Below are 13,963 nucleotides of genomic sequence, written 5' to 3' on the forward strand. Positions count from 1 at the left end.
CCTAATACTTGATTAACTCCTCTATTGAGGAGTATGTATTTGTCAAGAAGCTTATCAAGTGCTTTATAAATTATACTGTAAGCCATGCCTGTGAAGATGATTATTCTCAGTAAAATCAAGTGATTTTTGCTTAGGTTAATTGAATTTGAGAAGTTTTATGAGAAAATTGGATGAAATTCAGTCCTGAATTGGGTTTGGAGACATAACCGCCATTACTCAGTCTCAAGTAGAAGATTCTAAATAGGTGTAAAAGCTGGTGACATCTTTAAATCTAACGCTGCTTTCCCTAGGTCTTTTTGGGTGTCCAGCTTATCTGGGTGTCCGTGTACCTCCTTGGCGGTGGCCATTACCTTTGTTGTTGCAGTCTGTCCCATATTTAGCCCACGCCAGCTGGCTTTATTCAGGTGGCACAGACACTGGTCAGTTACTCCCTATTGCAATTGGAGGCTGACTCTAGCAACAGTGGTTTTTATGATGGAAATTTTCACCTTTTTCATTGCAGTCCCAGGGTGGAGATAATTTGAATGACTCTTTGGTTTGTTTTTAAATCACTGCCATGGAGGTAAAGAGAAACGGAAAACATGGAGTCAGCAATTTTAGACACTTACATAACTGTAGCTTGTGTCTGTCTTGTTTCTAAAAGCAGGACATGTTGGAACTTTGGTGGTTTTATGAAATGGGCTTCCTAATCAGAAGCCTTGGCTCTTCAATCCCGTGGTTGACCTAGGGGTATGATAACATGACTGCCTTCAATAACAAAGCAATCTGAGACTTGAAGCTTCATGCTTATATTTAGTTTGGTTTCTGGGAAAACATCATGGGGTATCAAATGTCTCAATGATTTTGCAAGTGGCAAACAATAAACAAGCACAGGGATGTACTGAAAAATGCCTTAAGTTGATCGCCTCGGGGTATTTCAAAAGAACGTCTCACTGGTAGTAGAAGGAGCTTGAGCTTGAAGTCACTGGAAAGTGAGACTAGCTAAACTTCTGACTGGGAGTGGTACACAAAGTAATCCCCAAGTGCCGCGTAGGCGCTTTGATTTCTATAAAAGGTCCGAGTGAGGTCTTTTCCTACCTGACCTCTGACATGTTATTTTTAAACCTGATTTCAATACCTTACAAGCTTTTTCTACCAAGGAAAAAATTTTTGAAAGCTCAAGTCAACATAATATTTTGTAAAGTATATCAGATTTTTCTTCAACAAGCTTATGATGAATTTCCATACACTTTTGCCAGAAAGCCAGAGAGATATTTATATTTACAGGTGGTGTCTGTCCATGCTTTATGCAGTTGTTCATTGAACAAATATTTCCTGAACACCCATTGTGTGCTGGCTGTAGTTCTAGGCCCAGAGGGGGTATAAAAATGAAGTAGAGTAGAACCACTGTTCTCAAGTTGGTGTAAGTCCAGTAAAGTAGGTGTGTGACTTTAGGCAAGTTATTTATGGGCCTCAGTTTCCTTACCTATAAAATGGGGATGATAGTACCCACACTGCACATTGTGAGAGAGAGATAAAAATACCACACAGTGTAACTGGCACAAAATAGGCTTTTGATAAATTAAACAGTAATTGTTATTAGCCTCATCATTTCTGAAAGAACAGGCAGCTTGTGGAACATGTTCAGAGAGCAGTACCAAAGACAGGATGTGGGTGTTTAGAGAGAGAGCGGGCCGTTTTAGGATCTTGGATCAAAGAATGCTGTGGGAGAGGTGGCCCTGGAGCTTGAAGAGTGGGCAGAATTTCTGTAGGTGGAGAGGGTGCCACCCTCAGACATAAATGTAGGCAAAGTTTCGGAGTTGGGAAAGCATGACATTTGAGCAATAGCATTCCAATTTGGAGGAAAAGAGTGTTTTTTATGGAAAAGAAGTGGCAGTTTGTACAGGCAAGCTAGGCCAAGATTGTAAAGGCCTAGAGCATCAAATTAAAACGTGGAACGTTGTAGTCAGTGGAAGCCTCATTGAAGGGTTTTATCTGCTACTGTCTCTCCAGTGCCTAGATCTGTGTCCAGACCATAGAGAGCAGTCAGCACATACTTACTGAGTGGAACATTGTAGTCAATGGAAGCCTCATTGAAGGGTTTTATCTGCTACTGTCTCTCCAGTGCCTAGATCTGTGTCCAGACCATAGAGAGCAGTCAGCACATACTTACTGAGTGGAACGTTGTAGTCAGTGGAAGCCTCATTGAAGGGTTTTATCTGCTACTGTCTCTCCAGTGCCTAGATCTGTGTCCAGACCATAGAGAGCAGTCAGCACATACTTACTGAGTGGAACATTGTGGCCAATGGAAGCCTCATTGAAGGGTTTTATCTGCTACTGTCTCTCCAGTGCCTAGATCTGTGTCCAGACCATAGAGAGCAGTCAGCACATACTTACTGAGTGGAACATTGTGGCCAATGGAAGCCTCATTGAAGGATTTTATCTGCTACTGTCTCTCCAGTGCCTAGATCTGTGTCCAGACCATAGAGAGCAGTCAGCACATACTTACTGAGTGGAACGTTGTAGTCAGTGGAAGCCTCATTGAAGGGTTTTATCTGCTACTGTCTCTCCAGTGCCTAGATCTGTGTCCAGACCATAGAGAGCAGTCAGCACATACTTACTGAGTGGAACATTGTAGCCAATGGAAGCCTCATTGAAGGGTTTTATCTGCTACTGTCTCTCCAGTGCCTAGATCTGTGTCCAGACCATAGAGAGCAGTCAGCACATACTTACTGAGTGACTGAGTATGACTGACAAATTGAGCTTGATTTTGCTAAGAGATATGTCAGGTAGAAATGTGCAAGTAGTTAGGCTCGCAGGACCAGAGGTCAGGCCTGAGGTTGAGACAGAAGATGGAAATTTAGGAGGCTTGAACATAGAGGTAATTTAATTTTTTTGTGATAGAGACAGACAGATAGGACGGAAGAGAGATGAGAAGCATCAACTCATAGTTGCAGCACCCAATGATTGCTTCTCATATGTTCCTTGACTGGGAGGCTCCAGCTGAGCCAGTGACTGCTTGCCCAATTCAGTGGCCTTGGGCTTCAAGCCAGTGACCTTTGGGCTCAAGCCAGTGACCTTGGGCTTCAAGCCAGCAACACTTGGGCTCAAGCCAGTGACCTTGGGCTTCAAGCCAGTGACCTTTGGGTTCAAGCCAGTGACCATGGGATCATGCCTGTGATTCCACACTCAAGCTGGTGACCCTGTGCTTGAGCTGGTGAGCCTGCACTCAAGCCAGTGACCTCGGGGTTTTGAATGTGGGACCTCAGTGTACCAGGTTGACGCTCGATTCACTGTGCCACCACCAGTCAGGCCACAGAAGCATTATTGAAGTCACAAGTCTGGATAAATTGACCCAAGAAGCACATGTAGCTGTAGTCAGAGAAGAGAGCTGGGGCAATGCCCTCATTTGATGAGGGGACCTGTAAGGAGAGGAGGAAGCTGGAGACTGAGGAGGAGAGGAGAACTATGAGAGCGTGGCATCTCTGAGGCGTTTGAAGAGGGCAGGCTCGCATCAGGGGGGGTGAGGGCTCTGAGGAGCACTGTGGGTGTGCGATGAGGTGACCCTGGGACAGCTAGCTGTAGAAGAGGTGCAGTCGAATGGGGCCCTAAGTCAGGCTGTAAGTATGAGTGACACAGTGTGTTCTGGGACGTTTATTTTTCTGCAAGGTTAATTTTTAGTGGTATTTTTTTTTCTGAGTGTGCATTTAAACAGTGTGCCCAAACTGTGTACATTATCTGATTCTAATTAAATACTGGACTAAAGCATACCCATTAATTTATTCTCTCTGAGTTATGAGATCATGACTGATTTCCCCCCCATACTTGTCAGTATTTTCCAGAGTCTCTATGAGTATTTATTACTTTTAGAACTAGAAAAAATACTATACAATTTAATTTTTCTAATGTTATACTTCTTATGTATTGCGGGAAATAAACTTCTCATTTATTGAAAGCTGTATATAGGTAGTCCCCAGCTACAGACGAGATACGTTCTGTAGGTTTGAAAATATTTAAGTATTGATATGACTAAAAGGTAAAAATAAATACTATGTTAAGACAAACATCTAAGTTGCATTTAATAGGTAAGTGTACCTGTCCCAACTTCCATAAAATTCAACTTAAGAACAAACCTACAGAGCCTATCTTGTAACCCAGGACTGCCTGTACAATGTAGCCACTTAATTTCCCTCCAGGCCGATGAAAATGGGATTCCACCTGTGTCCTTCTCTGAAAGACTCCTGAGCTCTTCTTATGAGGTCTGCATTGCACTATTTCCTTATCTGCTGCTTGTGGCTTATCTGGACTTCACCAACATGCTTACTTTGTCTTTGTAATAAAAAGCACCGTGAAAAAGGCTACTCTTGTAGCCTCATGGTCCAGAAATGTCACCTTACTAGGGTCAGAGTGTCTTATGGTAGATCCTTCACATTATGTGAGTCTTAGAAAATTCTCAGTGAGCTGTAGCCTTAACCAAACTGAACATGTGAAAGGCGCATGTGCTGAGCATCCTTGTAATCACCCTTGATTTGAAAGGGTTGGCAGGAACAGTTATCCTAGGTGTCCTTGACATTGCATTTTTCTCCATAGTCCAGCTGCTTCTAACCATACATGGCCCCAGACACCCTCTCAGCACTCATTATATTCTGATTATAAGCCGTTTAGTCAAGTGGGAAGAAGTCTGCACTTTTACCAAACAGCTTGGGAGAACATGGCATCCCTGTGTGGGCTGGGCAGGTCTCCTTGCTCATCTCTGCTTCTGCCTCTGTGTGGGAGGACTGCCGATTCATCCTGTTTAGCAGGCTTGCCTAATGAGCATGTAAACAGCAGATTTCCTTGTTAGGAAATAGCAATACACTGATTCTCCGTCCTGCTACCTTTTGATGCGTACACGGGATGCTTGGAGTTGAGTTTTGATGACCACCCTAACATGTGGACCTCACCTGCTCAAGCTATTAAATAGAGGAAATAACCCTTTTTACAGAAAGGGTACTCTAGATAAAAATAAGATAAAATGTCTATAGATCATTGCATCTGGCTGAAAATAGCGTATCATAAATAGTTGGTTGCTGACTTTGCCTTTGTTTTCTGAGGAATATTTGCTGGGAGGGAGAGACCAGGAGCACGTGGTTCTTGAATGGGTGAGGTCCAGCAGCATGCATCGTAAATTATACATCAGTTTACGTTTTTAAAAGGCACGTTGGCATAACTACCGAGCTTTGGCATGCCTACCGATCCATAGGCAAAGCAATTTGCATTAGGGCCTTTATTGGCTCCAGGTAGCTGAGTAAGGCACCCAGATGTTAAATGGTTTGCCGGAGGCCACCCAGCTCATGTGTGGTTGGGTCAGATTTAGAACACAGTTCCGTTAGCTCCTGATTTCCAGTTTTGTGCGGAGGCAAACAGTGCTGCACGCACACACTGATTTAACTAATTCACTTTGTCAGAGAATAGTACTCTTCATATTTTGTCTTGTCTGTTTATGTTGTTATGTTTTAATTAATCTCAAAATCAAATGAGGCAAGCTAATAAGAGGTGTTTACTCATAGAGATTAAATTTGGCATTAGACCTTTGTAGCGAATTTGAGGACTATTCACACTAATATAACATGATAAGATACTGACAAATATGGGAAAGATAAAATCCAAAATGATAGTTATTCCTTCCTTCCTCCTGAGCCCCAGCCTCTTCTTAAGAGACTGCACTGCCTCATCTAGGCCAAGAATTGGGAAACCACAGCCCAGGAGAAAATCTGGCCCTCTGCTTTTTTTTTTTCTTTTTTTTTAAGTTGGGATAAAAAGCATATGTAAAATTTACCACCCTAATCATTTTAACCCCAGTAATGTAAGCATATTCACATTGCTGTGTAACAGGTCTCCAGAATTTATCTCACAAATCTGAAACTGTGCCCATTAAACAGTCCTTCTTTCCCCCTCCTCCCGGCCCCTTGGGAACCACCATTCTACTTTCTGTTTCTATGAATATGACTACTTTCTGTACCTCGTGTATATCAAATCATGTAATGTCTGAATTGTTGTAACTGGCTTATTTTTTTTAGCATGATGTCCTCATTCATGTTGTAGCATGTGACAGGATTTCCTTTCTTTCTTTCTTTTTTTTTTTTGTATTTTTCTGAAGTTGGAAACGGGGAGGCAGTCAGACTCCCACATGTGCCCAACCAGGATCCACCCGGCAGGCCCACCAGGGGGTGGTGCTCTGCCCATCTGGGGCGTCGCTCTGCCATAATCAGAGCCATTCTAGCACCTGAGGCAGAGGCCATAGAGCCACCCCCAGCGCCCGGGCCAACTCTGCTCCAATGGAGCCTCGGCTGCGGGAGGGGAAGAGAGAGACAGAGAGGAAGGAGAGGGGGAGGGGTGGAGAAGCAGATGGGCGCTTCTCCTGTGTGCCCTGGCCGGGAATCAAACCCGGGACTACTGCACGCCAGGCCGACGCTCTACCACTGAGCCAACCGGCCAGGGCCTGGATTTCCTTTCTTTTTAAGGCTGAATAATATTCCACTGTATGGACATACCACATTTTGTTTACCCGCCTATTTTGTAAGTACAATTTCATCAGAACACAGACATGCCCGTTCATTTCCCCGTTGTCTGCTTAGGGCTGCTTTCCCCACTATTGCCGTAGAGCTGAATAGTTGCAGAAGTGCCTTTATGTTCCACAAACTACTTATGATTTGGCTCTTTACAGAAAATGCTGATTCCTGTTCTATTTGGGAGGTTCAGAGAAGTGAGGTGAAGGTTGCGTTAGAGGAGGAAGACCTTGCTGGCTTTGTGGGGGGACACAGACATGGATATGGAACTTGCCCTCATAGTCTAACTGAGCTGGGAAACACAACTTACAAAGTTGAGTTGTTTTGTGATGCTTTAGACCAGGGGTAGTCAACCTTTTACACCTACCGCCCACTTTTGTATCTCTGTTAGTAGTAAAATTTTCTAACTGCCCACCGGTTCCACAGTAATGGTGATTTATAAAGTAGAGAAGAAACTTTACTTGATAAAATTTATAAAGCAGAGTTACAGCAAGTTAAAGCATATAATAATAATTACTTACCAAGTACTTTATATCGGATTTTCACTAAGTTTGGTAGAATAAATCTTTATAAAACAATTTACTATAGTTAAATCTATCTTTTTACTTATACTTTGGTTGCTCCGCTACTGCCCACCATGAAAGCTGGAACGCCCACTAGTGGGTGGAAGGGACCAGGTTGACTACCACTGCTTTAGACATTCAGGGAAGGGAGAGACCCAAATGGACTGAGTCCTCAGGAAAGACTTCACAGAGAATTGGGATTGGGGATGGGATGGATGGGATCAGTGCTCTGTGTGGAGGGCTGCTTCATCCTTCTCACCATGCACATCTTAACAATGAGGCAGGACAATGAAAGCATTTAGAGCTGTGTCTGGCGTATAGTAAGTGCTCCGCTAGAATATAGGTTCCATGAGGGCAGCATTTTTATCTGTTGTGTTCACTGTTGTATCACCAATGCCTAGAGCACAGTAGCTGCTTCAGAAATATTTATGGGAAGAATAAACCATTGCTACTCTCAGTAACTCTGTTTAGTTACTTAGTTTGTACTGTGCAAGTACAGGTAAAGACTGAATTTCTCACGCCGGTCTGTCAATTCATTTGTTACACCAAGGAGTGATGGGGGGGCTGTTGTTAAAGCCGCAGCTGAGTGTTGTTTATTATAGAGAAAACCATGATGTGATGAGAGGGCCGTAAGTCAGAGGTGCTGACTGACAACAAAGGGAAAAGGAGAGAAAGAAGGCATTGTCAAATGATTCTGAGAATAGACACTCAAAAAAATTCATTCATTTATTCAACAAATATTTATTGAGCTGCAGTTGTGTTCTGGGGATCCAAGGGTGAGCAAAACAGACAGTTGCTGCCTGAGGGGACATTGAAACTGCTAATTACAAATGTGATGTATGTAACTTACAGAAGTACAGGTGTCATGGAAACCTGAATAAGGACATTTAACCTAGTCTGGGACAGCAGAGAATCCTTCCCTGGGGAAGTGATGAGTCCTGATTATTGGTTGCTGAGTGACACACTACTCCTAAACTTTATGTCTTAGAACAGTTTTTTTTTATCTCTTATGGTCCTGGGTTAACTGGACTCAGCTGGAAAAGTCTCCCTTGGGATGTCTTATAGGTTGCAGTTAGATACTGACGGGGGCTGGATCATTGGAAAACTCAAGTGGGCTCATCCAAGATGGCTTCTTCACTCACATGTCTGGTGCCTCTGTGCTCTAATATGTGGCCTGTTTCTAATATCTGTTTCCATCTTCTATCAAGGCAGTTTTTTGGACTTATTTTCTTTGGTTCATCATGATAGACTGTGAGCTTCTTTAGGGTGAGAGCTGTGTCTTATTTATTTTCCATCTTTAGTATCTTGATTTTGGTGTGACCTCATTAAAGGATAAATGGATGGATAGATGAGTGTTTTCCAGAATGCCTTGTTAAACAGCATTGAAATGGTTTTAAAGTTGAGTTGTTGCTACCCTTTAATGAAGATTAGATGAGTCAGTAGATATGAGTGTTCATAGGACCTCTTACTCTCTCTGGACCTCAGTGTGTCCTTCTGTGAAAGGTGAGGGTTGAAATGATGATCTCAAAGGCCTATGGCTTTAGAACATGTGGCTGGAAGTGTGGTTCCACAGCCCAGGAGTGCCGGCCAGCAGTGGTTCTCTGCTTTTCACCAGCCTGTGAATTCCCAGGCAGAGAGCACACAGAGTATAGGCCTAGATATTTTTATTTAAAAAAATAAACTAGGAAGGAGGGAAGGAAGGAAGGGAGGGAGGGAGGAAAAGAATCGCTTTGAATGTAGTTACTATCTAGTATGATTGATGAATTTGATATGAATTCTAGGCACTGGCTAATGAAAGGAGTGTTCACAATATGATCTTGGATGAATTGAATAACTTAGTGCTCTGCACCTTGATGCCTCTTCTGCAAAGTGGGAAATATATTTTGTTTATGTTCATTTGAAATTATAGTAAAGAAAAAACTAAAAGCTTTAAGATTTAATATATATTTCTTTTTTTAACCCCTCATATACAAGATAAAACTGAAAAAAAAACAAACACCCAAGTTTCAAAATTACAGAAGTACTGAAGCCCTGTTGCACAATTCAAGAGGCTAAGTCCTCTTAAAAAAAAAAAAAGACTTGATTTATATTAGAGAGGAGAGAGAGAGAAGGGTAGGGAGAGAGAAGGAGGGAGGAGCAGGAAGCATCAACTCCCGTATGCGCCTTGACCAGGCAAGCCCAGGGTTTCGAACTGGTGACCTCAGCGTTCCAGGTCAACGCTCCATCCACTGCGCCACCACAGGTCAGACAAGGCTAAGCCCTCTTGTAGACACAGAAAGCAAAACCTTGTTCTAACCAATTTCATCTCTCAAATCAGTGAGTGCTTTGCTTCATGAGTGCTAACATAATAGATATCAAAATTTAAAAGGAGACAAATTCCACAGTCATTATCACTTTATAAGAGGTTAACCACAGAGTTCCTGTGAACACAAACTTCCTTGATATATTTATTTTTTTTTCCTTTTATTATTATTATTTTTTTTGTATTTTTCTGAAGCTGGAAACGGGGAGATACAGCTAGACAGACTCCCGCATGCGCCCGACCGGGATCCACCCGGCACGCCCACCAGGGGCGATGCTCTGCCCACCAGGGGGTGATGCTCTGCCCCTCCGGGGCGTCGCTCTGCCACGACCAGAGTCACTCTAGCTCCTGGGGCAGAGGCTAAGGAGCCATCCCCAGAGCCCGGGCCATCTTTGCTCCAGTGGAGCCTTGGCTGCGGGAGGGGAAGAGAGAGACAGAGGAGGGGGGTGGAGAAGCAAATGGGCGCTTCTCCCATGTGCCCTGGCTGGGAATCGAACCCGGGTCCCCCGCACGCCAGGCCGATGCTCTACTGCTGAGCCAACCGGCCAGGGCCAGCCTTGATATATTTAAATAAAGGGCTGTATATACTAGTTTTATTTACATACATTAAGCAATGTAGATTGGTGCTGTAGATTGGGATCTAATGGTTTAATGACCTACGTGCTAAAAATTTTAATTAACCATAAAAATTGTGCAGTTTTTTTAAAAAAGAAGCACATCTGTGTACTTTTGTAGCAGCTTGCAAGGTGTTGCTAATTGCCTGCTTTTACCTGATTATAAAAATTAAGGAATATTTTATCGCTTCATATTCATTTTGAAATATCTCCTAATTTTTGTGAGCAGTATATTTGTAAGTAGTTGAGGGAAAAAGAAGCCCTTGCCTAGTTGTTTGTTTTGGGCAAAAATACAAAGGCATATGGGGCTACTGAGTACATGAAATGTGGCTAGTGTGGCTGAGGACCTTTACTGATTTTAATACATTTAAATAGCCACATATGGCTCGTGTCTGCTGTATTGGACAGCCTCACTGTCAAGGTCGGCTCTAGTTTACTTGGCCTCAGAGTGCTACCGTTTCCCAGAGGGCGCGAGTTAGTTCTTTCTGCTCAGCCCCGAGGGATCTTACTCCTCCGCCAATCCTCAAAGCTTTTTTCTGGGACGACTGGAAGAAGTCTGAAGTCCTGAGTCATCAGGAGGCATCACATAATCCAAACCTAGGAAGCACAAGCACAGGTCCATGAAGGTTTAGTGAAAAGACACATTCTACCACTCTGCTTCCCCCTTTCATCTTGAAGCCCAACACATTATCAGTGCTTTCAAGGTTTGTGAAAGGACTCACGCATTCATGGCTTTCAGACTGATTACCATAGAGGCCCAGTTACAGAATCCTAGTCTTTCTTACTTACTATTTTAGGTCAGTATATCACAGAGATTGGCCAGGGCAGTCTTTTCACAATTGCTCTCAAAGGCTTCTCTGTGAGTAAAAGCTTTGACCTTAATTCCCCTTATCAAGAGTTTCACTCCACTCTGTAAGTTCTAATACAAAGCGGGTAGTGATGTGTATACTCTTGCCAGTGGAACTTCTGCGGAGGTGATGTCCACCCTTTGGGCATGACTGCCATAGAAGAGATGGAAAGATGGGGGAGAGATTGGGCAGTTTTGTGTGCTACGGAATACAGTGAATGTGTGTCAGTGTTCTCTTTTTTATTTTTTTCTAGGAAATTAAGGATTGCCATGGCATTACTTTGATGAGCACTTCCTGTTATTTTACGGAGACCTCACTGCAGAATAATCTCAAAGGAACATCTGTCCCCTGATACCTTTATTAATAATGACCATTATCAGCTAGCAAGTGCTTTTAGTGACAGAAAAGATCATCCACCCTTGTGCTTGGCCTCCTCCAGGCAGCCAAATGGGGTTCCTTCCGGTTGTTCCCGGAACTCTGTTACCCAAAGCACCTCTCTCTGTTGAGTAAATGCTCATGAAGCCCTTTCCGGAACCAGCTTCGGAGGCTTAGGCCTCAGAGAGCCTGCAACATGGAAGCTTTGGAAGTGGACGATATCAGCCCGGCCTTGGAAGTTACTGAGGATTTCTTTAGTACTTTTGATAGTAAGCTAGAAAGGGCTGTGCAGAAAGCAGAGGTTTATGGGATTCAGGAAGTCCCTGAACTGGTGGGGCACGAAGTACTCAGTAATATAACAGACAATGGTGCTATCAGAAATGTTGCCTCCCTGAGCAAGGGGGGCATGATTTGGGACCACTGTAAGACTGGACTCTTAGAAACCAAAGCTCAACATGTCTTCCCTGCCAAAGAACAGTTTATGGTCCAGAAAGGGACAGCCCCAGATAATCTTTCCTGGATGGAACAAAGGGAAGCATCAACGTTTAATTTTTTCAACATCTGTCAACGTCGGAGGGACAGACCTCGTTCGGTGAATGACTTATTGGATGAAACCTCTACTTTTAAGCCAGGGCATGCTCGATCAAGGTCAGATATTACCCAAGTGGACTGGGGGGTCGTCCTCAAGACCACGCCTCCACAGCAACAGCCCCCACAACCATCTCTTCAGGGCCCCCCCTTCACCAGGCCGTCTTTTCTGTCGCCCTCCCCAAGTAAGATGGAAGATGCTCAAGGAAATACTGGTATGTGTTTATATCTGATCGCTGTTGAGCGACTGTTGATTTTCCTTTGTGTCTTTTAAGTTTGCCTCATGAGAGTCTTGTTCTCCAGTGTCCACGTCGGCTGGGTTGACTTAAGCGTCTCCTTCCATTTGCTGTCACATTTTACCTCCCCTCCAGCCTGCAGTCTCACTGTCCCCACAGGAGGTACTGCGTGAAAAGACAACTCTGGGTAATGCTTCCTGTCTAGTCTTGTATGTTGGTACCAGAACACTCTCGTAATTAATAGAGCATCATTGAGCAGTGTACGATACTGCTTATCACATCAGTAGATTTTCCTCAGGTCACACATTGGGCGCAGCCTTGTGCTATGGTGGATTTAAAGGCACATGAAGATACAACCCCTGCCCTAAAGAACTTCTCATTTGATGGAGGGGATCAGACACACACACAGACTCAGGAAGGCGCCCGGTGGTGAGAGAGAGTAGATGGTCAGCTGAAATGTTAGTGAGGGGACTTTCGTATTCCTGTGTGTTGCTGGGGTTTGGTAATGGGTGAGTGACAGTGGCTGTAAGAGCCCAGAGGAAGGGGCAGGCGCGCTGAGCCGGGCTGGTCTGGCAGGGCTGGTGAGAGGGCACGGAGATGGAGCTGGACGCTGAAGGACCCTGAGATGCGGAAAGAGTCTCAGTAGATGACACCTGGGTTGGATGATGGTGTGAACAAAGGTGAAAGATGGAGGTGCAGAGGGGAGCAACGTCCCCACGGCCAGTGGGGGAAGGAAATGGCCGGAGAGGTTCGTTAGGACCTCATGGTGTAGGACCCCGAACTTCCTTTTTCCTCATCCTTATTACACATACTGCACTCCTATACTGCATGCTGTATAAATAAACACATGTGCTCCTCTATGAGCTTTCTCTTCTGTGAGACGTGACGAACCACGTGTTTCCCTCAGCATTTCCTTCCAGACCACCTCCTTTATACAGGCTGTCCCTTTTTATTTTTATTTTTTTTTACAGAGACAGAGAGACAGAGAGTCAGAGAGAGGGATAGACAGGGACAGACAGACAGGAACGGAGAGATGAGAAGCATCAATCATTAGTTTTTCGTTGCGCATTGCGACACCTTAGTTGTTCATTGATTGCTTTCTCATATGTGCCTTGACTGCAGGCCTTCAGCAGACCGAGTAACTCCTTGCTCGAGCCAGTGACCTTGGGTCCAAGCTGGTAAACTTTTGCTCAAACCAGATGAACCTGCACTCAAGCTGGCACCCTCGGGGTCTTGAACCTGGGTCCTCAGCATCCCAGTCCGACGCTCTATCCACTGCACCACTGCCTGGTCAGGCAGGCTGTCCCTTTTTATTACTGACGACCCTCCAGTTACCCTGCCTAACTCTTCATTTAGATGGCTTCTGCTCAGTTAACTGGGGAGACTAAGTTATGTACTTAACTGCTCTTTTAGCGTTACTTCAGTCTCTACCATTGCTAGGGACTGCATTGGTACATTTAAAATTTAATTAAGAAAGCTTAGTTTATAAGTGTAAGTTGAGGCACGGATATCATTTAGTATGTGTGTTAAGGGAAGGCAGCATTTCTGTCTGTGAGGTGCTGCGTTGTTTTCATATCCAGTTCAAACCCACTTTTTTTTTCTCATTTTTCACTCAAATTTATGACTGGTGATTCCTTGTTCTTTTCTCCTAGCCTTTCACCAGCCCTCTGTACCTTCTAGCCAAATGTGGTGATCGTAAGAGTAAAAAGAAAAGGACGTGTAGAGCACAGGGCTTGGTGACTGATGAAATGTTAGGGGACAAACAGGTTGCTGTGAGCCCAGTGCCTGGCAGAATGAGTTGGCTAGGTGCCCTCCTTCAGTGGCAGGTAACCTCAGTTGTGCTTAGTTTTTTGGGTTCACACAGATTTTTATTACTGCCCCTTCATAACCACTCTAAATCCCTGGTTCAA

General features: G+C 44.1%; 1 protein-coding gene across 4 annotated transcripts in view; it reads left to right on the forward strand.

Moving 5' to 3' along the window:
- The window catches only part of PLEKHM3 (pleckstrin homology domain containing M3), a 200,162-nt gene that overhangs the window by 13,156 nt on the left and 173,043 nt on the right, over positions 1-13,963 (forward strand). For all 4 annotated transcript variants that reach the window (XR_010725696.1, XM_066233578.1, XM_066233577.1 and 1 more), the window contains exon 2: positions 11,108-12,032. Coding sequence is in view for 3 of the 4 variants with exons in the window: in XM_066233578.1 (XP_066089675.1) it covers positions 11,426-12,032 (607 nt within the window). In the remaining variant the exon portion in view is untranslated. The remainder of the gene's footprint in view (positions 1-11,107; positions 12,033-13,963) is intronic.

The sequence above is a fragment of the Saccopteryx bilineata genome, chromosome 5, assembly GCF_036850765.1.
Source record: "Saccopteryx bilineata isolate mSacBil1 chromosome 5, mSacBil1_pri_phased_curated, whole genome shotgun sequence".
NCBI lineage: Eukaryota > Metazoa > Chordata > Mammalia > Chiroptera > Emballonuridae > Saccopteryx > Saccopteryx bilineata.